This window comes from Aspergillus nidulans, chromosome II (genome assembly GCF_000011425.1).
Source record: "Aspergillus nidulans FGSC A4 chromosome II".
NCBI lineage: Eukaryota > Fungi > Ascomycota > Eurotiomycetes > Eurotiales > Aspergillaceae > Aspergillus > Aspergillus nidulans.
This window is the reverse complement of record NC_066258.1, coordinates 2,094,967-2,117,561: the sequence shown is the minus strand read 5'-3', so window position 1 is coordinate 2,117,561 and position 22,595 is coordinate 2,094,967. Positions and strand designations below refer to the sequence as shown.

Here is a 22,595-nt window from a genome sequence, read left to right as displayed (position 1 = left end):
GTGGCATTGATGGTGGTATTCTCGAGAGAAGCATTGCCATGAATAGTCGTGATGCCCAAAAGGTTCAGGGATGGGTGATGAGCTGCGAGAAGGATTGCGAAAGCATCCTATGATCATTGGACGGACGCTGCGTTAGACTTCGTAGCATAGGTGTGCGACAACATCGCTAGAACCTACATCGTGGCCTGAATATTAGTGTCAGCTTCTATGCTAGATGATAGAATCAATCCGGGTTGGGTTGCAGACCAGGATCACAATCCAACCAGACAGGAATCGGAATGTTCGTTGCGGCTGTCATTGTCAACCGGTTAAAGCGGTCACTGGGCTACCTCCCTGCGAATTTTGTCCTCTAACTACACTGGAAGATCCAAGCTTGAGACTGGAGACAGTATGGAGTCCGGAGACTAAGGAGACGGGGGATGCGATAAGCGATAAGCGCTTATCAAAAGCCCTGAGCCCTATTTCTTTATCGGGACTGCAGTGACGTTCCATAGTCGCGCGTCAGAGCAGTCGGTCGACATTAGGTAGCCAACAACGCCTGCAGATCTGCGCTTTATCTAACTTCCTGATTTCGTTGCGCTCCTACTTGCTTTAACTCAACCCTCCCTTCGCCTGCGATGAAATGACCACCGACCCTGCTCCTTCAGGCCTTCAACCCTTTTCACAACTTAAGGCGGGTCCAACTACATCCAGCTCGAAGTCGACTACCGTGCCAGCCGCAACCACTACTATAGCACCTTCGCAGTCTTCCCGCCGGTTGCAGCCCAAGAGCGATAGCCGGAATGAACAGCTTAATGGAGCCAATGACAGGGCACTAGCCGCCTTGGTTCGACGCGTGCTTTGTCCTCAATTGGGAAGCTATGGCGGTGCCACTTCTCTGTATGCTCCAGAGGAGCTACTACCGCCGCTGACGAGCTCGAATGACGTGGACCGTCAACTCTACGCTCTAGTCGCCATGATGGTCAAGGAATTCATCTCTTCCTGGTATTCGAAGATTACGTCGGATCAAGCTCTTATCAGTGAAGTGCTGCAGTTAATCGCCCACCTCACTCGGGCCCTTGAGCAAAGACTGCGGGAGGTAGACATTGTACAGCTGGTTCTGGACGATATTCCCTCCCTGGTGGAAACACATATTACCTGTAAGTCATCTTACTGCCATTTGGCAAGACATGGGGTTTCACTAACCGCGGCGTTTGAGGACAAGCGTATCGATTGGCCACGGAGCAGACAAACTTGTCCGGTTTAGCACCTTCATCGCGCGAAATATACCATGCCCTGAACCCGCACCCAGGCCTTTCACCGGTTCCAGACCCCTCTGATGCGAACTCAGTCGCGCAGCAACGTGACAGTGAAGCGATATATCGAAGACTATTAGTAAATGGTGTTCTGACCGTTCTTCTACCAACTGAGGACCTCGAGAATGCATGTTTGCGAACCTTGTTGAGCGATATTTTATCTGATCTCATTCTGGGAAACCAAGTAAGCGAAAGGGTATGCGAAGGCTGGTTTGTTTGGGAGACTACGACAAAGCTGCTGGATATGCTCTCAAGGGACAAAGACGGACGCGAAGCAGGGGCGGCAGAAACCAAATCACCTCGCCCAAACCGGCTACATCAATTCAATTTGCTTGGAAACACAGACAACGACAATGATACTACCTCTTCACAACCCTCGGGCTGGATATGGCTCATCCTTCAGTACGCCTTTTACGCATATGTGACTCTACGATTTATTGTAGTTGGATTGTTCCGCAAAGCCTCCTCATCGACACTGAATCCAAGTCTGCGTCCTCCTGACAGCTTTGTGAACAAGTCAACTACGAAATATGCCGTCACAGGCAAACGCCCGGTACTTGATTATCGGCTGTTTGGCATGTTGTCGCAGCTGCTAGATCTCTCTCGGCGGATGCCATGGCTGGGAGGACTGATAGCCCTCTTTCAGTACTTGATCCTGGCTGGCCCAGGAAAAGTGGGAGAAACCGGCAGCGTTCTTGATAGGTGAGTTGCTCTGAGTATTTGGATTCTGCCCTCCTTGCCCCTATTCATCGCATGGTCGCACGATGTATCACGAGTCTGTACTCCTGTCCACATGGCCCAACCTGCCTTCAGGAAAGATCAAGGACACTCAAGGACAGTCGACTGTTGAAAAGAACGCTGTGGACGAATGGCTTGGCGAATGAGTCGTATGCGGCTTGATCCCCGAACGGTGATCTACGATTGGTGTTGCAAACTTGGCAAGTGCTTTCACAATTCGGCCGGCTCCAGGCGATTCATTGGAGGAAGGGCGGAGGGACAGCGGACGTCAATGCAGTGGATTTACATTGCTCGCATGCTGCATCGATCACTTGATCTGCTGGTAGATGCACGGCTCATCCTTCGCAATCACCAGCAAGCGGCGCTCATTCGCTGGAGCATTTATTGTATCGAGCGTTACACACCTGACCTCAAAATACCGTCATATAACGAAGCGCGTATTGTCAATACGGCGAAGGAGGGAGGTCCCCGACTGACCCCTGGCGAGACCTTCGGGATCATTTCTCATTCTGTGCATGCCCTGAAGTCTGTTTGTGCCGCAGTATCATGGTCGCCACTTGTCCAGACCTTTACTCTTCAAGGCTACAGGCTCGGGTATGAATTCGCTTGCCGATTGGCTGCGCGCAACAGACAGACAAATCGTTCAATGTTTCCCCTCCGAGCTTTTGTGCTTTAGCATTCACAGCTTATGTTTGTTCAGGAGTGATTGGACAGGCCCGGCCCTTTCCGTCCCGTGCTGGAACCAGACTCCGCTGTCTATCGCCGCCTGAAGCAGGAGCTCCCAGCCCCTCGATATCCTTAGAATCAGGGATAGTCAATTGCTCAATTTTGCCGATCAGGAAGTGGCGGACGCAATTACCCCTACTCAATCTGTCAGGAAGCTTTTGACTTCAGAGTCACGCACCATCGGCAACACCGCATTGGGGAGATGGCCTTTTATTAGTCTTGGTCTTTTCGAAAGGACCACTAAGCCAGACAGTTTTGCTCGCATTTGTCTCTTCTCAAGCCAATCAGCAAAATTCCTCGCCTCTGGTTCAGAATCGACCTGCAGCCGAGGAGGGTTCCATCGCTCCTATCGTGTTCAGGCCCAACGGCTAAGCCTATGATAATCCGCTAAAATTGTGGCTGCCCAGTGACTCGCTCTGATTGATGATGCACGCGCCGAGGAAAAAGCCTTGCTGATCCGAGCATTGACATTCGTCGTCGACTTCTCCAGCTTTGAGGGGCTGTAACTGGTCAAAGCTTCTCGATTTTTTCTATGATGGAACAGATCCTGTTCGCTCCCGCCCGGTGCGCATAGAACGAGGAGTTATCTTGATGGCAATCTATCCTATGGGCCTTCCAAACCACTGCTCAAATCGGGCAAGGAAGAGCAAGCAAGAAAGCATCCCTGAAATCAGGGAAACACTTGCTAGGGCCTTGAACCTGATTGCTTCTCCACACCTATAGCTCGCCTCGCCTTCCCACTCGATTATGGCTTTTTTGACCGTTGACAGTTTATCCCCTTGTCTTTCCCCCAAACATCACCCTACTGCGAGTTTAGCCAAGGATTTGAAGACAACGCTGACTTCTGACCCTCCACCCCGGAGTAGGTTCCTCCACGAAAATATCGAGGAATATGTCCTCACCCCCACTTTGTTACCCAACCTCCTGCAAGCATTGCGAGAGGCGCTTTTCCCGCATAATACCCGTCCGAAATCCGAATCGAGCGTCAATCGCGTCGAGGCGCTGACGTCGACTTCAACACCCGCTCCGCTAATCTCAGGAGCGCAACCATTTATTAATACGAAGCAAACGACTACCGCCTCTGGCGGCAATACAATAACGCCATCTGATAATGCGACAGAAGAACTTCCTCGCTTGTCGCCGGATCAGCAGCGACGTCCCTCTCCCGCCGACGTCGCCTCAATAAGGCGAAAATGTGCACTCGGCATTTTAAGTCTGATCCCTCGCCCAATCGCACGCCGTTTGTTTGGTGTTCCGACCGAGCCTAGCTCTGGGGTTATATCTACGCAAGTTGAATCTCCGGCCCTATCTCCGAGCCAGTTTCAGGCCGCCGGGCCTGGCGTTAGAAGTGATTCTCCTTCGTCGCCGTCGCCAGAGGTGTTGGGCAGTGACATTAGAAGTGACGCGGAAGAGTCGCTTCTCGCTTCAGCTATCGAGTCCAACATCCTTGATCTCTTTGCAGATGAGTATTGCAATAAGCACCTCGTCTACTCAATCATTGAGACTGTGCTAGCTAAGCTCATGCCTGAGTTATCGGATCGTAGCATTGCTGAGCTTATGGACGACAGAGCAGTGTTCACATCTGCTGTTTGAGCTTCTCACTAACGTGCTTCATACACTTTCAAAGCTTTGTATATAGTTAGTAACGCTATCGTCCTATGATCCATAATGATAATGATTGAATTGAGCATCTGTCGGCGTCAACGTACAACAACCTCGGATGTGAATTGGCACTAGGAGCGACATCAGAAGACGCCACTATCGGTCGTTCTCAATGCGAGTATCCGACCCATTCCCCAAGCGTCTCTACCTATTCTCTCCTCCATTTCGAGACTACTAATCTACTCCGTAGATAACAGTAGAATCCATGAGATTTCGAACCTTGATACTCATCAGAATCTTGAGTCTTAAGCAACAGTCTAAATCAAGGCACAAAGCGAACGCCGGGAACGATACGACAAAGGGAACGCGGTACAAAGGAAAAAGCAAGTAAATATTATCCTTGTTAAATCCCCAGTTGTTTCTACTGCTACTTCTCGCTCTCGGCCGGTCCACTGCACAGCCCTGCCCCGCCTAATGGCGTGGCACAGAACAACTTATCCTGGCGTAGGTTAACGGAAGCCAAAGAGCTGAGTGTGCCTTTTGATGCGCGCTTCTTGTAATTACGCTGAAGTACATAGTCATGCCAGCCGGACGTGGGGTAGGGCTTTTGTTTTCTAGATTCTAGATACGAGAGGTCCGCAGTCCTGGTAAGAGATTTCAGGAGGGTCAATATGACCCGTCAGTTAGTTAAATAGCCGGAAAGAAGGAGGTTCAATGAATGCATTTATTATCACACTCCCCGCTCTACAGTCAGATACAATGCCATCCGTCAATCAAGACGTAGACACTAAGTACAAATCTGGACCAGGCTGGAACGTCGGCAGATGTACATGTTCCATGCCGTGTAGAGTAAAAATGACGTCAAGCTAATCTATTTAGAGCAGTGATAGTCTAGACTGTCGGATCCTAAGCTCAGCTTCAGAGGCGAACTGGTCGTTCTTTTTTTAGTCATACGCTTTGCAAACGGGCCGGAAAGATAGGGATGCCTCGGGTAGGTACCATGGGGAAGAGTTCGTGTTAAGGGAAATGGACGGGAAGCAGGGCAATAAGAGGTGACGCAAAAGATGCGGTGAGGAGTTGGAGAGGAAGGCACTAATGTACAGTACGCGAGCAGTGTAGTGTTTGCCATGTGTGTGCATAAGAAAAAGAAAGCATGTTTACGGATCCGGGCCGGTTTGGCTATTGTCAGCATTAACCACCGCGATTGATAGACGCCAGGATAAAAAAGAATATGTTACGTAAATATAGAGTCTGGAATAGGACGAAGAGCGACCAAAACCGAACGTGCGGGGAATCAATACAGCTCGCGCGAACTGTTTAATGATGAACAAGTGGGTATGCTGGAATGGAAAAAGAGGCCTAGCACAAGACATGAAAACATGAATAAGAACATTCAGAGTCGAGGTTCCAGGGGGGTGGCAGACGCGATAATGGTCTGATGTCGGTGAGAGTAAGCAGAAAGGAAAAAAGCGAATCGCGATAATAACATATCTGTCATGCATCCTATATATCAAAAGCAGGAGTGTCTTTCGTCTCCATAACCGATATTCTGAAAGAAGTTGAGGTCGCCCTCGTAGTATCTGTATCGTGCGGTCCGCCCGGGTTGCCCAAAATCCAACGAAATGTGCAGTGCGGTGTTTAATGAAACAGGGAATCGTAGAAAGCCAAGGAGTACGAAAGCCGCAGGAAAACAATCCAAAACATGCAATAGACATATAACCGGCCGCCCCAGGATTAGAGAAAATATATGATATGACAGGAATGTGATGGAGGCAGCCACGCCCTTGCAACTGGCCTTGAAGAGGACATGTGGTCACCCCATATTATGGATGCTTCGCTTCTTTGTGAGAGAAGATTGATGGGGTGGAGATGCGTCATCATGTTCATCAATACGAGTAAGGCCACCTGGTAGGGTCGGTGGTTGTTGGGCGAGCTGTAGCCTCTCCAGTAGTTTACCAATGGTAACGGCTTCTTGGGCACCTAATCCAGAGCTCTGATGCTCGAAATAGTTCACCACCAGCTCTAAAGCCTTGCGGGCTTCATCCTGCGTCGGGGATCCAGGAGAGCTGATTGGGGAAACAGTCGTGGATCTTGAATATGACGGGGGGTAAATAGTTCTAGCCCGAATATCTGGGTTGCTTCGGTTCCGTTTGATGGTTCCGGGGGATGTGTCAATATTGAGTGCAACTTTCTGGTCGCAATCATCACCGACGGCGTCTTCCATAGCAGCAGGTAGAAGTCCCTTCATAGTAGATGTCGGCTCGGATAAGTCGTCCGTGGGCATGGAGTGGGGATCGGCGTTTGCGATTGGAAATGTTTGGCTCCTTGGTCTGCTGGAATTAACGTCCGTTGGGGAGATACGGGACTGGCTGGACGGAGTGAACGGACTCTCGGTAAGCAGCGTGGACGTCGGAGAGAAAGAAGCGGTGGTATCGAGCGAAATGGTACTCCGTGAATGCGAATGTTGAAAGTCGATACCCAGATCTGTGGGACCAACGGAAATACTCCCCCTGATATTTTCGTGACTCTGAGCAGGAGACAGTGCAGAAGGAGATACAAAGCCAGTAGGTGAGATGGGCGAAAGCACACTGGGTGAGTGCACAGCAGATGCCAGGGCCGAATTGATGCTCAGACCAGTAGGGCTTTCCGAATCACTCTTCGCGCCAAAAGAGCCCTTTCGAACTTTGGCACCTAGCAGGCCATTCTTTTGCTTGAACTTCTCCAACCAGCTGTTGCTGAGGACCTTCTCCTTCCCGTCAGAACCACAGGTGCTGGCAAAGAAGAGAGCCTTCTCTCTTATCATTTCATCAGTCAGGCCATGCCCTCCTCGTTGATAATTCCTCACCCAGTTGGACAGGGCTTTTTCAATATCAGGGACTCGGCCCTTGGCTCTTTTGATAGGCGATCGACTTCCATCTTCTGGGTTAAGATACTTGTCCTTTTGGCGTAGCACTTTAGAAACGGTGCTTTAAGGAGTCAGAAGCCTGCTATCAGGAACTCAATGAAGCCACTTTACCTTCGTTCAACACCAAAAAGCGCTGTAAATAGTTTATTAGCTTGTCTGCATCGTGAGAAGAATAAAAGAAACACACCTCCGATATCCGTCTGTTTGGCGGTCTTGTTTTCCTCGGCGTAGAGACACATCCTTCGCCGGTCATCGTCGGTAAGGGTCCTCCGAGGCGTGGAGCTACTCGTGGAAGACTTCCTGGGTGGTGGAACTGGGGCAATTGGCGAGACAGACGGCGCGATTGGGACCGGCGCCACTGGATGCTCCGACTGCTGGAAAGGCGGTTGAGAGGAAGTGGTGAGCATGCTGGGCCAGGCATTGGAAGGTACAGTCATGGGCAGTGCAGGTGGTGCATAAGGCGGCGGTATCGTGACGCCGTAGGAAGCATCTAGAGGTACATGAACCGGGTATCCAAAACCATGATAATCCAATGGTGGCGAGTTCTGATGGGACGGATGGAAGCCGCCCATATCCATCCAGGGAGACTGCGCAAAGCCATTTTCCTGCGCATGGGGAGTCTCCGTGTCCATGTCGTGGGGTCAACCGGGAGCTGTGAATTGGTAATATAGGATAGGCAGGAGAGGAGCCGTCAAGGTGGTTGGCGACGGGGAGAAGACACTATAAGCTGCAGCCTCACAAGCAGGCTCGCGAGGATTGAGGGGATGGGGAGGATGGCGAAAAAGCAAAGAAGAAAAGGCTGGAAGCTGGAGCTGAAAAAGGTCGAGGCAGAGCAGCAGAGCAGAGCAAAGTCTAGAGCCAAGACAGAGGACGACAAAGCAGAAGCAGGTGCATAGTCGACATGGAACAAGCGCAATTACAGAGCAGGCATGGATAGACTAAAGCATAGCTATTTGGGGTACGTATATCAGCAGAGGAGAGGAACGAAAGACGGGGAGGAACAGGAAGGGAGATCGATGCGCGTCAGGCATAGACGGAGTTTAAAAAATGGTTCAGACTCGAGACGATCACAAAAAAGAAAGGAGGCAAGAGCGTCAAAAGGTAATAGGTAAGAGTAGGGTATACGGAATAGAGAGCAGTGTGTGGATGTGGATGGTGGAAGATTGGTGGTGAGTGGTACCTCGCCGTACTACCCCGGCTCGCAATACCTATCCCCTTTTAGTTTATAATATATCAAATCATTTCGGCTTCGAGAGATTAAAATTACAGCGCCAGAATCGACAAGTAGCTGTTCTGGACGCTGATTGGCCGAACAAGAATCCTCAGCAGCAGAAATGGTGGGGGAGGCTGGCTGTGAGTGGCCCCCTCGCAGATGGACGGACAGGGATTGCGATACAGGACGTGACCCCAGCCCTCGTCATGGTCTGTACAGGACCCCGTTAGGTACCGTACGGGCATACAGGTGCACTGCCTGTCCCTGAGCTTAACGCTGTTGGAGCCGGCTGGCAGTTCAGGTCCTGCTGCTAGTGTTACACCGACGTGAAAATGACTCGAGGGTTGCGAACGATACGGCAGAGACTAAAGAGTATGGCCCAGTCTCGAGTCTCGACAGATCTCAGTGGAGCCGACAGGACAAGGGCTGAATGGACAAAGAGAGCGAGCCCTTGGAGTAGAGCTATAGGTTGAGCCGGCTACGGCAGAAAAAAGCACTCACCCATTATAATAATGCAATTCTCATCATTTTCCCCTTCTTATTCTTTGGACTCCAACTTCTTCTTGCGCCAGCCTTGTCGCGCATTTCCCGCTTCTGGCGGCGGCCATACTACATCAGGCCTTTGCTGCCTGTATGACACTGAAGTCCAGGGCTCAAGGTGCACAGAGCAACCCCACCCATATGGCGTGAAGATCAGAAACTGAAATTGTAGATCGCCTTCGGTCGAGAAACCTTGGGCGGTGACTCGCTGAGCCCAATGGATTTCATTCCCCGTGAAGGACCGAGACAGGAGCCCAAGCCCATCTTGAGTTCTTGACGGACGGATCGCGACTCCGCAAGGAATCGGTGAACTTAAACACCCGCATGACATACCGGAAGGATGAAGGTTTTATTCAGCAGCTTTCAGCAGCTTCTAGCAGCCTCTAGCAGCCTAAATGCAACACTGGCGACCCCTTGGCTTCTAACGGTGGCCTCGTCCTGAGGCTGGTTCCCTGTACGGAGAGCGCCCCATCTTGAGCTCCTGTACTCAAGTGGAGTGCTACGGCCACGTGAAAGTCGCTGGAGACTGATGAGGTCATTAGGGAAGCGCTCCCATCTAGCAAGAACGGTCATGAGTCTCTTGACGAAACGGGCCGGTGAAGATCTTTATCATCGTTCGACGCAGCGGCAAAAGCATACAGCCTATTCGGCGAACTATCGACAAATCGAGGCTCGGGCCTGCCGTATTTCTTGCGTTGGGACGCAGTGATATCCACCCAGCTTGGGGCCCTTTTTCCCCTCTCTGCGGAGTACCACAACGAGTAAAGACGGAGAGGAGCGGAAAGAGCTTGCTCAGGAGTCTTCCCTTCGCCCAAGCACTCAGTTCGGCCTAGCCCTTTCAACCTGATAAGCGCGTTATGCTCCGTAATCCAGTCAGCGTTCAAGCCTGATCTCTGATCTGCACTCAACGTACTTTGTCACGAGAGTAGCCGTCAGGAGTGCCCTTGCGCGAATCAGCAGCGCCGGAGCGATTTTATTTTTTTATTCGCAAGAAAGTCTGACCAAGGATTGGAAGAGAGCCTCAGCCTATCACAGCAGGCGCAGAAAGCATCGTTCCTTCATAGGGTGACACTAAAGGACAAGGGCGGTTTAGCGTTGGCAGGAGCCTTCAACCTTGAATGTTGGCCTTGAATCTTTGATCGAATTTGACAAGTTCAACAGGAGCTAGGACCCCACGCTCCACAAGGCCCGCAGCGATCCACTCCGGCCCGCTAGCCTAAGCTGTGCGAATCTTTATGATAATAATACAGTATTTGCATTTGCGGTGCGACTCTGGCGCGGTCTCAATTTTCGAGTATCTCGCCGTACCGACGACAACTCGACGAGCATGGAGCCTGGAGTCGGGGATCCCCGGTCATACTCCACGTTCCTGGCTCACGAGCCCATCCTATTTGTCAGCATGGAGCGCCTGTACCTGGCGGCATCAGAAACAAAGTCAGCTTAAGAGCGGGGACAAATTGACGTGTAATTCCGGTTTTACACGGAATACATACAGGGAATGGATGTGTCGGTGGCCGCAGACTTAGGCCAGCCTTACTGGGGCTAAAGAGTCCAGCCGTCATTGGGATGGTCACGGCTGCAATAATCCATCTTGATCGCGGCCATATGTATGTACCCCATTATAGCGTGATAAGAACGGCGTTCCAATCAGTGGGTTCAAAGTCTCTAGACTGCAGTCACCGAGGCCATTTACGAAAATTGACAGAGGGGGACCTTGTACGCAGTACGTCGTACCCTGTTCCGGAGCTGGTGCTAGTGGCGGCATCCGCGCTGCCCTAGGTAAGGCTTCAGCCCTGAGTCACTGCCCTCGAAGGACCCTGGGTTATCCTGGCCCAGCGGCGGCTAAGGGCCTGAGCATACATGGACAAATCCGTGACATCCTCTTTATGAAATTTATAATAAAGATTCGAAATAAAAATCGATTGTGTAGAAAGTAGTTTTTGTATATCTAGTAAATTGTTTTGATCTTGTTAGCTTTCCATCATGTCGGATAGACCGCCTACCTGATACTAGCTAGATAGTACAACGATTATCTCTGTAATAATACTCTTTATATTATAAGGCGCATATATACTCTATTTTTCACTAATTATAAGGGCACTTTGTCCAACCAAGCATACTCCCAGCTGGCCCAAAAGGCCACTATGGATCAGGCCCCGTGGTCCAGTTTCCTCGGATCGCACCTCTATAGCTGGGTCGCTCCTGACAGAATACCTACGCTGATTCCAAGTTTCGCTAGCTTGAAAATTCTTTTTCTTTTGTTCTTTTTTTCTTTTTTCTTTTCTTTTTTTTTTTTGGCAAGACACTTTAATCTAATAGGGGCTAGTTATTTATGCAATACAACGAGTAATAAGGGCCTGGCGTGCCAAGAGCCTGTGGAGTTCAATCAATGCAGGCTAGAGGGTATATCAGGGCAGCCCCTCCGAGTCAGGTTGCTTCAGATCTGAAGCATAGTCTATCGTTCGTCCGACCTATAGTGCCCGAGGTACTCTGTTCTATGGTCCTACCTTAGATAGTTATAGTTTCATTTTTCACAGCGGTGTGGTGGGGTCGCGGATTTCGCAAGCTCTTGAAGACCGAAATCGGGCTAAAGGAGCACTGATCCATGTTCCAGGATACCAGGATACCGTATAGCAGCGGTTGCTGCGCCCTCGCTCTTCACTACCGATAGGAAACTATCAACCAGTCGGAACCCAAAAGGTCTCCATTCATCTCTGATAACTGTCATCGAGGACGGTCGTGCATAATCGTTGCCTTATTGGGGTATATCTCCAAGAATAGATCTGTAAGGTACCACGCCATGGAGCCTGTCGGTCTCCCTTCCCAAGGACTCTATATCCGGTCCTTAAAATCCATCATATTGCAGATTGATATCTGCTACTGGAAGCGCTAAGACAGGGCCAGTGGTGCACCCCGGCCTACATCTGCCGTTGAGCGATTCGGCGACTCGGCGAGACCGTCTGGAGCGGGGGTTGTCGTCATCCACCTCCGCGACAATACTGTACTAGCAACTGTACTAGCACCACCAGGACTAGGCGTAGTGCTAAGACAGACCCAATCTCGCCCTGAAGTCCTCGAGGAATCATGGCATCAGGCGACCAGGCGGATCCGCTGCAGTCATGGTATGACAATCGTTCAGGCACAGATGTGTCCGATCAAGCAACAATACACCAGGTTCACTGATCTCTTTCGGATCAAGACTCGAACAATGCCCATCGATTAATTGGACACGGGTTCCGTCCTTTCTTCAACTCTTTCTCCTCCATCTGGATCGATAGATTCTTCGGACTCATGAGTCCGAAGCTGATGTGTGGCTGGGCCGAAGGATCCGCGACATCCAATCCCACCATGATGGAGGGATACGGCAGAAAATTACGGAAGACGGGCCCAGCGACGTTTCCGCGGCAGCCAGTGTAATCAGCATCACTTTGACACGGCTGGGAGTTCGGACTCCTTTGGACCTGCTTTAGGTACCTAATATATATTATCTTAGGCACCTAGAGCCGTCGGCCGTCGGTGCCGTCTTCAGGCAACGAGTGACGAAAGTCTAGATAAGTGATCACCAATACGGTACCAGTCAATATAGATTGATTGAGGACTGAACGAGGCTGTGTGTGTCGGAATAAACCTCGGCGCTCAGGAGAGACGTACGACGACTTGGAACTAGGCTCTCTCCCCTTGCATCGAGGACGAGCACGTCCAACGGAGTCGGTGAGGAATTCCCGCCTGAAGTCGTAAGTTTAGTCTACTCTGTACAGAGAAATTCGTACCCGACCCGGAAATAGATCGTCTCATTCTTGATTTACGCTGGAATATCGCTGTTATTTGAGAGGTCCAGTCAGAGGAGCTATGACTGACGGAAATGATCCGAGAGCTCTGACGGTGGTGACGATCCCCATCATTAGACGACTTCGCAATCGCCGTTGTAAATTAAGACTAAGCTCGAGGCTATTCCGTAAAAGAAGCATTCCTTCTCCATAGAAGTGGCAGCTAGGCCAGCTAGGCTTGAAGGTGGTCCTCGAATGGAGCCGATCGAACTCTCAACTCCGTACTCAATGCACGACATCTTTATGGCAACCTTATTTCGAATTGAATCTGGGCTCGGGCTTGACTCAGTACCCAACTCAGTTTTGATGGACATGGAAGGCAGAACTTTTTCCCGCCGGAGTTGTCCCCGGTTGCTGAAGCCTAAAATCGAAACAAGCGAGTACAACCCCTCACTACTCTGGTATACCCCGGTAAGAATGTTAGTCCGGTGGGCCTTACAAGGATATGACTCCTTTGGATTCTGCCGTTCGTATTAATGCTAATATCTTACTAATATTTTGTATGGCCACCCTCTGCCTCGATTACTGCCTGACATCTGGCTTGCATAGACCCAATAAGGCCTTCCAAAAAGTCTGTAGGGACTGCATCCCATGAAGCTCGTACAATTTCTCGTAGGGCATCATAAGATAGCTGGCGGTCATCTGGATATCTCTCTTGGATCCAGTCTTTCATCCAGTTCCATACCATCTCAATAGGGTTCAGATCAGGGGAGAAGGCAGGCCAACTAATAGGATAGATACTACGCTCATGAAGCTCTGCTATAGTATCTTTGCTGGCATGGCCAGGTGCTCCATCATGCATAAGACAAAGATAGTTACCTTGCTGTCGGTTCAGGCGAAGATAGCCGTCAATAATAGGCACAATTCGCTCACAGTAACTCTCTGCATTGATAGAGCCCCATTCTTTCTCCCAGAAAAGGCAAGGGCCTTTAGTATCTCCATAAAATGATCCCCAAAACATCCAACCACGCTTTTTGGGGGTAGACGAACGAATACAGGTCTCATCTAGCTCTTCTCCTGCTCTTCTGGTAACCCAGATTCTGGTATGGAAGCCTGGAGTAACCCAAGTCTCATCAGATCAAAGTATTCGATTCCATTGCTCAATTGTCCAATTCACATGCTCAAGGGCCCAGGCAAGACGTACACGCTTTGTATCGTCCGATAAAGGTGGCTTTCGAAGAGCTTTGCATCGGGAATAGCCTCGTTTTTTAAGTGCTCGAGCAAGTGCAGTTTCTCCGCAGGGAAGATTTAGTTCTTCAATAACTCGTTTATAAGATAGTCGGCGCGTACGTTGTGATGAAGAGATAAAGGTAATGATATTGTCCATATCCTCTTCTGATAGCTTCGGGCGCTGGCCAGGAGGCTTTCGAGGAGTAGATTGCTCATTCTGGCAGGTATATTGCACCTGACGATAGGTAAATCCAAGCTGAGAAGAGATCTGTTGATAGGTAAAACCAGCATCTCGTAGAGTCAAAATGCGAATCCGATCATCGCGACTTAGCCATCTAGAACTTTGGCTCCTTTCAGATATCTCAGTCACCTCCAAAGGCGCCTCTGGAGGGGTGCTAGGTCTGGGGATAGCCATATTAGCAATGCTCACCACCATGGATCTCAGGAGGATGGCGATATTGGAGGTTTTACTAGCTTCAAAACTAGGCTGAATTAAGAAAGCGGTGCTTTGAAGGCCTCACCGCTTCAGAGGAGTCATATCCTTGTAAGGCCCACCGGACTAACATTCTTACCGGGGTATACCAGAGTACATTGTAGTTGGGTTCTAATTACCGTAAGACGGTAAGCGACATTGATACCTGGCCTACGAGCAAATTAGAATCCAGCAGCGTCGACTTTTCTCCTGCAAGCAGGTTTGCAATCTCGCCTAATGCTAAGCACCCTGGACCCTGTCTACCGGCAGCACCGTGGCTAAGTCAAGGTCTTGCAAAAATCATCATTCGAGATGCCTGCCTCAGAGCCGATTCCGTCCAGATTCGATCCCATGATTTGTGTCCGGGCCGCTGGGGCCGTCACGCATATGCATTGAACGTCTTTTTGAAGACCAGGGAATAGTGACACTGGGGAAGTCTGCTGGCCTCGGCCAGGGGGTTCTGTTTCTCAAGCTGCGGGCTGTAGTCAAGATCCTGTCGTGGGACAAGCCCAATACACAGCCGTCGCCGCGTGAGCTCCCTTGGTATCTGCAAGCGGGCATGTGTCTCTGTTTGTCTCGCACAGTTCAAGTCGCTTGTGAACTCAAGATTGCATTGCTGCCAAAGTTGACTGCCCTGAAGCCGGGACTTCTATATCGTGCTTCGTCTACGATAGCTGACACCTAGGGACAAAAGCAAAGTCATGCCCGTCCACCAATGACCGCAAAAGTTGACCAAAATCCCAGTTTTTTTATTTGTTCTGTTTCATTTGTCCAGGGGCCAAAGCGGAATCAGTGGCAGGACAGATGAGTACGGTATCGGAGCATTAATATGGCCCTACTCGTTCAGGTATCCCGGGCAGTGATCTAGAACTTCCATTGCTTTAGATTTCCGGAAAATTCGGATCTTTGCATGGTCCAAGAGCGCCTCGAACGTTGAACTAGAATATATGAGAAAAATAAAGTTGGATGTACGGCTCACCAAGAAACACCGTTCAGGGGTAGCTTTCAACCACCAACAAGCTCGCCGTTCCCTCCTCACACATGTTGCGATAGGGACCGATTGCGCATCACTTCGGGTAGCAAAGGCATGCAAACTCGGTCGTGGTCAGCCTGTGCAGGTACCCCAAGGCTAGCTAGTGATCTTGCAGGACCAAGCGGCATTTGGCAGATTGCTGCCCGTGCGCACATCATCCCCTCCAATCAATCCCCTCATATCATCTCGCAGGATTTGTCACAAGGTCGGAACTCTTGGATATACAGTCCTTTGCGAGAGCACCCCTAGCACTCAGCTTGCTCAACTTACTCGACACGGATTTGTCGTAAGTTGTTTGTGTTCGTCCGAACACCCTGGTGTTGATACATCTTTGTATTTCTTACCGCTTGATAATAGTCACTGTCGTTACACCGTCAGCCCAATAGTCCCATAAGCCTCGCAAAAGGGTCGCGAACCAATATCTTCATCAGCCAGCTCGTGGGTGAGACCGACACGCTGTGGTTGATGTTTGACGGACCGACCATAGACAATAGCTTGCTTGAACTGATCCTTGATCGTTCGGTGGATCGCGTTACACTGGTTGCGAGTCAGCAAACGATGACTGCTAAAGAAGAGATGGGGGGCGGTACAAAGTCCTCGACGGTGCAGGCATTGGCCCTGAGCACAACAGGAGCAGTATAGTCAGGGGCCTTGCCCTTCGGTTTCGTGTAGATTCGTCGGAGGTTGAGCTTCTCCCACATCATTTCCAAGAGCTCGTCGATATTCCAGCCGTGCTCTGAACTGATAGGGACGGCGTTGGGAATACGGTACAGCAGGTCGAGTTCCTCGATAGTGATGGCATCGATTTTGTTAAGAGCGTAGACAACGGGAATATATGCGCGACTTTTGGCCTCCAGCACGTCGATGAGGTCATCAATTGTCGCGTCGCACCGAATCGAGATATCCGCAGAGGAAATCTTGTATTCGCTCATGACGGCTTTGATTTCCTGTTAAGTTCGAAAACGGAAGTGTTAATAACCGTCACAACAATTGAAACCGGTCTCTTAACGACTTACATCGTTATCAATATGAGTGAGAGGCACAGTGCTCGTAATCGATATACCACCCTTGTCCTTCTTCTTGAACATAATGTTGGGGGGCTGCTTGTTGATTCTGATTCCGAATCCCTCCAATTCATTTTCAATCACCTTCTTGTCGACCAGAGGCTTATTAACGTCGAGAACAATGAAAATGAGATGGCATGTCTTGGCGACAGCAATAACCTGCCGCCCACGACCTTTACCATCTTTGGCACCTTGAATGATACCGGGAAGATCAAGAATTTGAATCTTCGCGCCGTTGTATAGTACTTGTCCCGGAACGGTGGTCAACGTCGTAAACTCGTACGCCGCCGCTGTTGCAAGAATGCGTCAGTGTCCGTCACACCGCTCCTGTCTTCGTTAAGCATACCTTCGGAATGTTGGCCCGTTAACCTGCTCATCAATGTACTCTTTCCGACGGACGGGAAACCGATGAAACCACTATTCCATAGTTAATGACAATTTCAGAGCGACGTCGAACGACGGAAGAAACATACACACTAGCTACACCGGTACGAGCAACATCGAAGCCGGCTTCATACAACGTTAGCGCAACTAGGTTGGGTATCAGAGAGGTTTGTTCTTACCGCCGCTGCCGCCACCACCTCCTCCCGACGGTGTCAAAAGTTCACGCTTCAGTTTGGCGAGCTTGGCCTTCAACTGTCCTGTAGTCGTTCCATCAGTGATGGCGTCTCGTAAAGAAGTCCGCTAGAATCCTACCCAAGTGATACGAAGTGTTCTTGTTCTTCTGAGTCCGGGCCATCTGGAGAGCATGTCAATATGCGCCCCCGAATAGAAGTTTGGAGACAGAACGAACCTCCTCCTCGACTTGCTTGATCTATAATCATCCATGGCAGTCAGTATCATGCTTATGAAGGTGGTAAGAACGTCCATACCTTTTCCACTGTGGTCGACATTGTGGCGGGTAGTTACGAGATAACCTCTCGTACAGGGTAATCTAGAAAGGGCAGTCTATAAGGCAGTAGGATGAATGGATCCGAAGTCGCTGGCTGAAACGCGCACTAGCGAATGCTTTGTTGGAGAGTAGGGATGCAAGTGGTGACGGTGTTTTGGCGGGGGTCAATCTTTGACTTTGTGGCCGCCACATGATTTGCCCGCTCAGGGCGGAAGGCCCAGATGTGTGAGGCAATAAGGCAACAAGGCCGAAATGCTTATCGCTTATCGTCGGGGGTGGCGAGATCAGTTGATTCACTTCGCTCCTTCAAAGGTCCTCTACTACAAAGATCCTCGCATTGCGGTTACGTACTTGCTCTGGCCCTTGTCAGTTCTAGATCTCTATGCGGTTGTTATTAGAAACTTCCCGACGTGACACCCTGTTCTTATCTTTCTCTTCTCACCCATTCCACGTTCTTGACATTCTTCCCATTCTTAGTTCTTGTATCCAATAGCCCTTGCTTAACTACAAACTCTCGTGCAATACTTGGCCATCGAGTTTATTCGAACAGAACTAAAAGAGCCATCATGCCATATCTAAAGTCTGGTTCAACCTCCTCGTCAGACGCCGGGAATTCTCCCCGCAATGCTTTCGAAGAGCTCGTCCAAGACCTCAGTAGAGCTCTCGGCCCTAGCTCGGGGCTGGACTCGGACGATGTCGACCCTCTCGACATTCAGCGCTTGATGGAACTCTACACCTCCAACCCAGAAGACTGGCTTCCTTATGCCCTGGGAGATACCAACAAATCTTACACACGGAACCTTATCGACGAAGGAAACGGAAAAAGTAACCTGGTAAGCTACCTCCCATCTCACCGCTAGTTGTTTATCTTCCCAGCTCTGCCCTCACTGTTGATATGTCTGTGCATGACGTTGCTGTGCATGCAGGTATTGACAGAGAGTTCGTTGAGTTATAATGACTAACGCTCAGCCTCCTCTTAGTTGATTCTTGTCTGGAGCCCTGGACGGGGAAGTGCTATTCATGACCATGCCAATGCCCATTGCGTAATGAAGGTAGTACAAATCTCTTGCTCTTGACTGTTATCCCAAGACAACAAGCTTAGGCTGACCTTGAATGTCATGGTTAGGTCCTAAAGGGCAACCTTCAAGAAACCCTATATACATGGCCAGATCAGGATAAAGTTCAGCATGGACAGTCATCGCCTCCCGAGGTCACGAAAGTAACAACGTACGGCGAGAATCAGGTCACATATATGTCTGACAAGGTTCGTAATGTTATCCTAACTAGTTGAAGCATCTCTAATGTATCGAAGTTGGGACTGCATAAGATCCACAACCCAGATCCGAATGAGCCAGCCATCTCCCTACACCGTAAGTTACAAGCCCTTCACTTCAGCTGTGTATTCTATTCTGAGACTTCTGTCTAGTCTATACACCCCCAAATGCCGCAAACTACGGGTTCTGTGTTTTCGACGAAAAATCCGGCAAAGCATCTCACATAAAACAGTCCCACTTCTATTCCATCCGCGGCAAACGCACCTGATCCCGACCTTCTTCGACGGAACCCTACGGCTTTGGTTTTTTCCGGTCTTATTCATCTGTATCAGCAATTGACACCCCTCGGCGAATACATTGTTCTCTTTCTTCTCCTTCTCCACTCATCAACTGGCGGCTCTCCTCGCTATCCGCCTTGATAAATGAACCTAACAATCCTTAGTTGCCTCACAGCTTTCCAATGCAGTTTAGAGGGATTATCATTACACAACCCAATTATAGCGCTGCGAAGCGACTCTGGATTTTTACTCTAGCGTTCGTACCTTTCACTTGCACTTTTTGACATTGTCTGGATACCAGGGTAGACTAATGATGAAATATTTTGAATGACTCTCAACCCGGATGCTAAATGCCAAAGTTGCAAATAGATTCATTCTGTTTATGCTAATGCAGTCTGTCAGTTGAAAATGCATAGATAGATGGCACTCAAGTAAATAGTATACATCACACATACTGCAAAACAACGTATAGATAGAGTACCCACCAGATGCAACAGATGCAGAGACTCGAAACGAAAACAAAAAGCAGCCAAGGGAGAATAATAACGCAATGGGTAAAATAAGGCCGATAATCATCAATCTAAATCAGCACAATCCCTTCTCCCATCTTCAAGAGCTCTAGTAATCCGCTCAATGAGCAAATTTGGGTTATCCAAGACAATATTCTGCCGCCGCCGCAGCTCTTCGAGGCGGACAGTAGGATTCTGTATAACTCCAGTATAAGTACGTCGCTCGTAGGAGATGAAAAAGCACATCAACCGTAAGACGCACCCAGTCTTCCTGGTTTGGGACGCCCTTCGCCGCAGGGAATTGGGGCGTTGTGTAATCGTCTGGATTGCCTACTGCTGGCCCGCGGCGGATTGGGGCAGGGGTAACCGGGAGGCTAGGACGTTCGATTTCGCTAGGGAAATCGGTTATGCGGGTGCCGTAATTGGGGCCTTTGGAACCGGTGGTAGTTGTAGGGGTGCCGGGTTGATGTTGTCGGCTTGACTTTGATGGGAATGCTGCTTTCTGTTGGTTGGGTGCGCCGGAGAGCACTTGAACTCGGGCTCTGCGGGCTTGTTGTATGGATCGGATGTACTTTTGGATTTCGGGAACTTCGTCCCATGCGTTTGAGCGGGAGTATGAGTCAAATGATTCGCTGGGAAGGCTGGGCGCCTCGGACTTCCAAAATGTTGGTTGGGTGGATTTGAAAATTTGGGAGTCTTCTTCGGTAGGCGTAAGGGAAACCATGGGTTGGTGTTGAGAGGCATCGTCAGCAAAAACTCTAGTTGGTTTGGGTGCGTTCGTTTCCCAGGGGAATATTTGCCTAAGTTTCTGCGGCTTAGGTTTCGTCTCCGGGACCTGATAGTACATGTTCTTCGGGGCTTCTGGATACGACTGTGGGGGCTGGAAAAGCTTGCGATCATCGGACATAGTATAGGTCTTGCTCTCCAAGGCTATTCCTTCTGGTTTAGAATTCAAAGGAGGTGGTTCCCTTGAGGAAGAGTCAGCAGATGTTGTTAGACAGCCTTGTGAGATATTCATCTTACCGAGAGGCATCCCATTCTGCCTTAGGGGCTTCGAATATCGGCTCCTCTTGCGATGCCGGTTGAGGCGATGGTGCCCGCTGTGTCCCAATGGGCGCTGGCGCTCGAGTGGTGCGCGAATCATTCTGTTCAAATGGATGAGCAGGCTCTGTCGGCACACTGGGCTCTTGTACTGGAGGTGGCTGTAGATCATGATGGCTATGTTCTTGAACGGGCTGTTGTTGTATATAAGCCCTTACGTGTTCTTCCCCCCGAACATACTGCGGAACCACGCTAAAAACAGGTTCATGGGAAGGTTTCTCGCTCTGATACTCTGCGTGAATTTCGTGAGACAGATCTTTCACGGGTAATGGCGCGACGCTTCGCTCTGCATAGTGAGACGCCTGAACCGAGTTATTTGAAGCTTCTTCTGGGGGATGGTAGTCTGGATGTTGATCTGATGGCACCTCATGCCCAAGTGCTGGGTGGCGCGACGTGGTTTCTGATCCTGGAAGAAGGGGTGTCTGTCGTCCAATATGCTGCTGTGGTGCTGTTACTGGGAAATTATGGATGTGCATGTCCAGCATAGGCTCCTCTGCATGTTGAACATGTGGCGGAACCGAGTGACTACTCGGCTCTATTGTTTCCTAGCGATAGCGTTAGTCTCAAACACGTTTATTTCCCTAAAACCCAAACATATCCCAACCGGAAAACTCACATTGGCTACAGAGTGGTAATGCCGGTCGTAGACTGTCCACCACCTTCCCAGTAGCTGATTATACGGCGAATCAAAAGGAGACACTTGTCTCGACATATTCCAAGGTTTTTGGGATCCTATAAAATGTATCAAGCTAATTGTACTCTGGAAATGCTTGTAGGCCGGGATATATTGATAACTCGCGCTAGGTGTGCAGTTGTACGTGAAACTGAGTCGGTGCCAGTCTCGAAAGTGCATGTTCAGCAAGCCCTGGTCGGCGCCGTCAAAGCTGGTACCGCGTTCTGCAAGAGCTTTCAGCGCAAAGTAGTCTTGCATATTGGGCCGCAGTACCATAACACCGCTGTTAAAGCAATCGGGCCAGCCGACATCGGGGGCAGCGGCGAAATCTACGTCCATGTCCAGGAGCTCGTCGGGGGCTCTAATGGCCACCACGTCCGAGTCAATGTATACGATGCGCTTGAACTTTGTTTGTCGCCACAGCTCGATCTTTGTGAAGGTTGCTATCAAGTCAGGACGCTCCATGAGCCAGAGGTTCGCCGGCGTATGGTTCGTCATCCGATAGACGGGTATGAGCTCATCGTAAACAGTCTAGACACCTCGAGTTAGCAAGTTTTGCGATGTGGCCTTATTTTACCTATATTAGCAAGCGAAGTACGCACCTGAAGCTCATTCAGCGTCGCGGCCTGCAACGTGTCGGGCGTATACAGAGCGACCAGCTTGGCCTTGGTGCCATTGTCGCGCAATGAGTGGGCGAGAACCACGGCACCTGGATCGAGAAGCAGCGGGTCAGTATCAAAAGATGACGGAAGTGGAGCAATCATTGGTATACCAGGAAGGTAGTTATCACTCAACAGCAGCTGCGGCCGGTTAAAAAAACTTGCAATGGATACGGAAGCCCAGAATCAGGGTACCTACAGTGCAATAGACTGCACCACCTTGGGTGACCATCCCGCGAGCGAATTACAGCACAGAACGCCCAAAATTCGGCCAACCAGTGCGGGCAGAAAGCAAAACGAGAGGAACGGAGGCAGCGACCCCCAAACTGATGAAGCTGGAGAAGAACGGAGGAAGGAAGGAGGATTGCCGCTGGCGGCTGTACGCCGTAGAGCTGGAGCTAGAGGCCGTTTCCCCTCACGGGAGTCGCGTTATGACGGGAGCAACCCCGCCCGCCACCAGCAGGGATTTCTCAGGGGACAGTGCTATGATGCGCTGAAAACGTTACCCTGTGTCATCACAGTTTATCATTTGCGAGTTAAGAGACACTATTCCGCAATATGATGGGCGGCTGAAGATTGCTGAAGTCTGGAAGGGGGTGGTTGGTTGGAAGACGGAAAAGGAAA

General features: G+C 50.1%; 7 protein-coding genes across 7 annotated transcripts, besides 1 other annotated feature; 2 read left to right on the top strand and 5 right to left on the bottom strand.

Moving 5' to 3' along the window:
* Positions 1-22,595: part of a sequence feature (contig 1.66 1..88283(-1)) that runs on past both edges of the window.
* ANIA_04076 (PXA domain-containing protein) lies at positions 623-4,352 on the top strand (the record flags this gene model as incomplete). The annotated part of the gene is made up of 3 exons (XM_050611334.1): positions 623-1,139; positions 1,292-1,997; positions 3,626-4,352. 3 exons carry the CDS (start codon positions 623-625, stop codon positions 4,350-4,352), a joined length of 1,950 nt encoding a protein of 649 aa, XP_050467370.1.
* ANIA_04077 (DNA-binding domain-containing protein) lies at positions 6,175-7,898 on the bottom strand (the record flags this gene model as incomplete). The annotated part of the gene is made up of 3 exons (XM_656589.1): positions 6,175-7,327; positions 7,378-7,399; positions 7,454-7,898. 3 exons carry the CDS (start codon positions 7,896-7,898, stop codon positions 6,175-6,177), a joined length of 1,620 nt encoding a protein of 539 aa, XP_661681.1.
* Positions 9,383-10,581, bottom strand: ANIA_04078 (uncharacterized protein; the record flags this gene model as incomplete). The annotated part of the gene is made up of 4 exons (XM_656590.1): positions 9,383-9,623; positions 9,659-9,879; positions 9,933-9,962; positions 10,513-10,581. The coding sequence occupies 4 exons, from the start codon at positions 10,579-10,581 to the stop codon at positions 9,383-9,385; spliced, it is 561 nt and encodes a 186-aa protein (XP_661682.1).
* On the bottom strand, positions 12,921-14,608 carry ANIA_04079 (uncharacterized protein; the record flags this gene model as incomplete). The annotated part of the gene is made up of 5 exons (XM_656591.1): positions 12,921-13,207; positions 13,286-13,307; positions 13,451-13,915; positions 13,991-14,411; positions 14,589-14,608. The coding sequence occupies 5 exons, from the start codon at positions 14,606-14,608 to the stop codon at positions 12,921-12,923; spliced, it is 1,215 nt and encodes a 404-aa protein (XP_661683.1).
* Positions 15,888-17,607, bottom strand: ANIA_04080 (GTP-binding protein RBG1; the record flags this gene model as incomplete). Its single annotated transcript, XM_656592.2, has 9 exons — positions 17,458-17,607; positions 17,379-17,399; positions 17,282-17,324; positions 17,149-17,226; positions 17,059-17,095; positions 16,932-17,002; positions 16,538-16,875; positions 16,112-16,468; positions 15,888-16,058 (listed from the first exon to the last, which is right to left on the bottom strand). The coding sequence occupies exons 1-9, from the start codon at positions 17,476-17,478 to the stop codon at positions 15,888-15,890; spliced, it is 1,137 nt and encodes a 378-aa protein (XP_661684.2). The 5' UTR covers positions 17,479-17,607.
* Positions 17,984-19,173, top strand: ANIA_04081 (putative cysteine dioxygenase Cdo1). Its single transcript, XM_050611333.1, has 5 exons — positions 17,984-18,310; positions 18,458-18,529; positions 18,604-18,741; positions 18,790-18,847; positions 18,904-19,173. The coding sequence occupies exons 1-5, from the start codon at positions 18,044-18,046 to the stop codon at positions 19,017-19,019; spliced, it is 651 nt and encodes a 216-aa protein (XP_050467369.1). The 5' UTR covers positions 17,984-18,043; the 3' UTR covers positions 19,020-19,173.
* On the bottom strand, positions 19,605-22,076 carry ANIA_04082 (glycogenin; the record flags this gene model as incomplete). The annotated part of the gene is made up of 6 exons (XM_656594.1): positions 19,605-19,733; positions 19,801-20,506; positions 20,562-21,184; positions 21,256-21,338; positions 21,399-21,843; positions 21,915-22,076. The coding sequence occupies 6 exons, from the start codon at positions 22,074-22,076 to the stop codon at positions 19,605-19,607; spliced, it is 2,148 nt and encodes a 715-aa protein (XP_661686.1).

What these genes read in the sequence shown, in the direction of transcription:
- ANIA_04081 (XM_050611333.1), top strand. Translation starts at nt 18,044, where the DNA reads ATGCCATATCTAAAGTCTGGTTCAACCTCCTCGTCAGACGCCGGGAAT. An exon ending in GAAACGGAAAAAGTAACCTG is followed by an intron (nt 18,311 to 18,457) that starts GTAAGCTACCTC and finishes GCCTCCTCTTAG; the next exon opens with TTGATTCTTGTCTGGAGCCC. An exon ending in GCCAGCCATCTCCCTACACC is followed by an intron (nt 18,848 to 18,903) that starts GTAAGTTACAAG and finishes ACTTCTGTCTAG; the next exon opens with TCTATACACCCCCAAATGCC.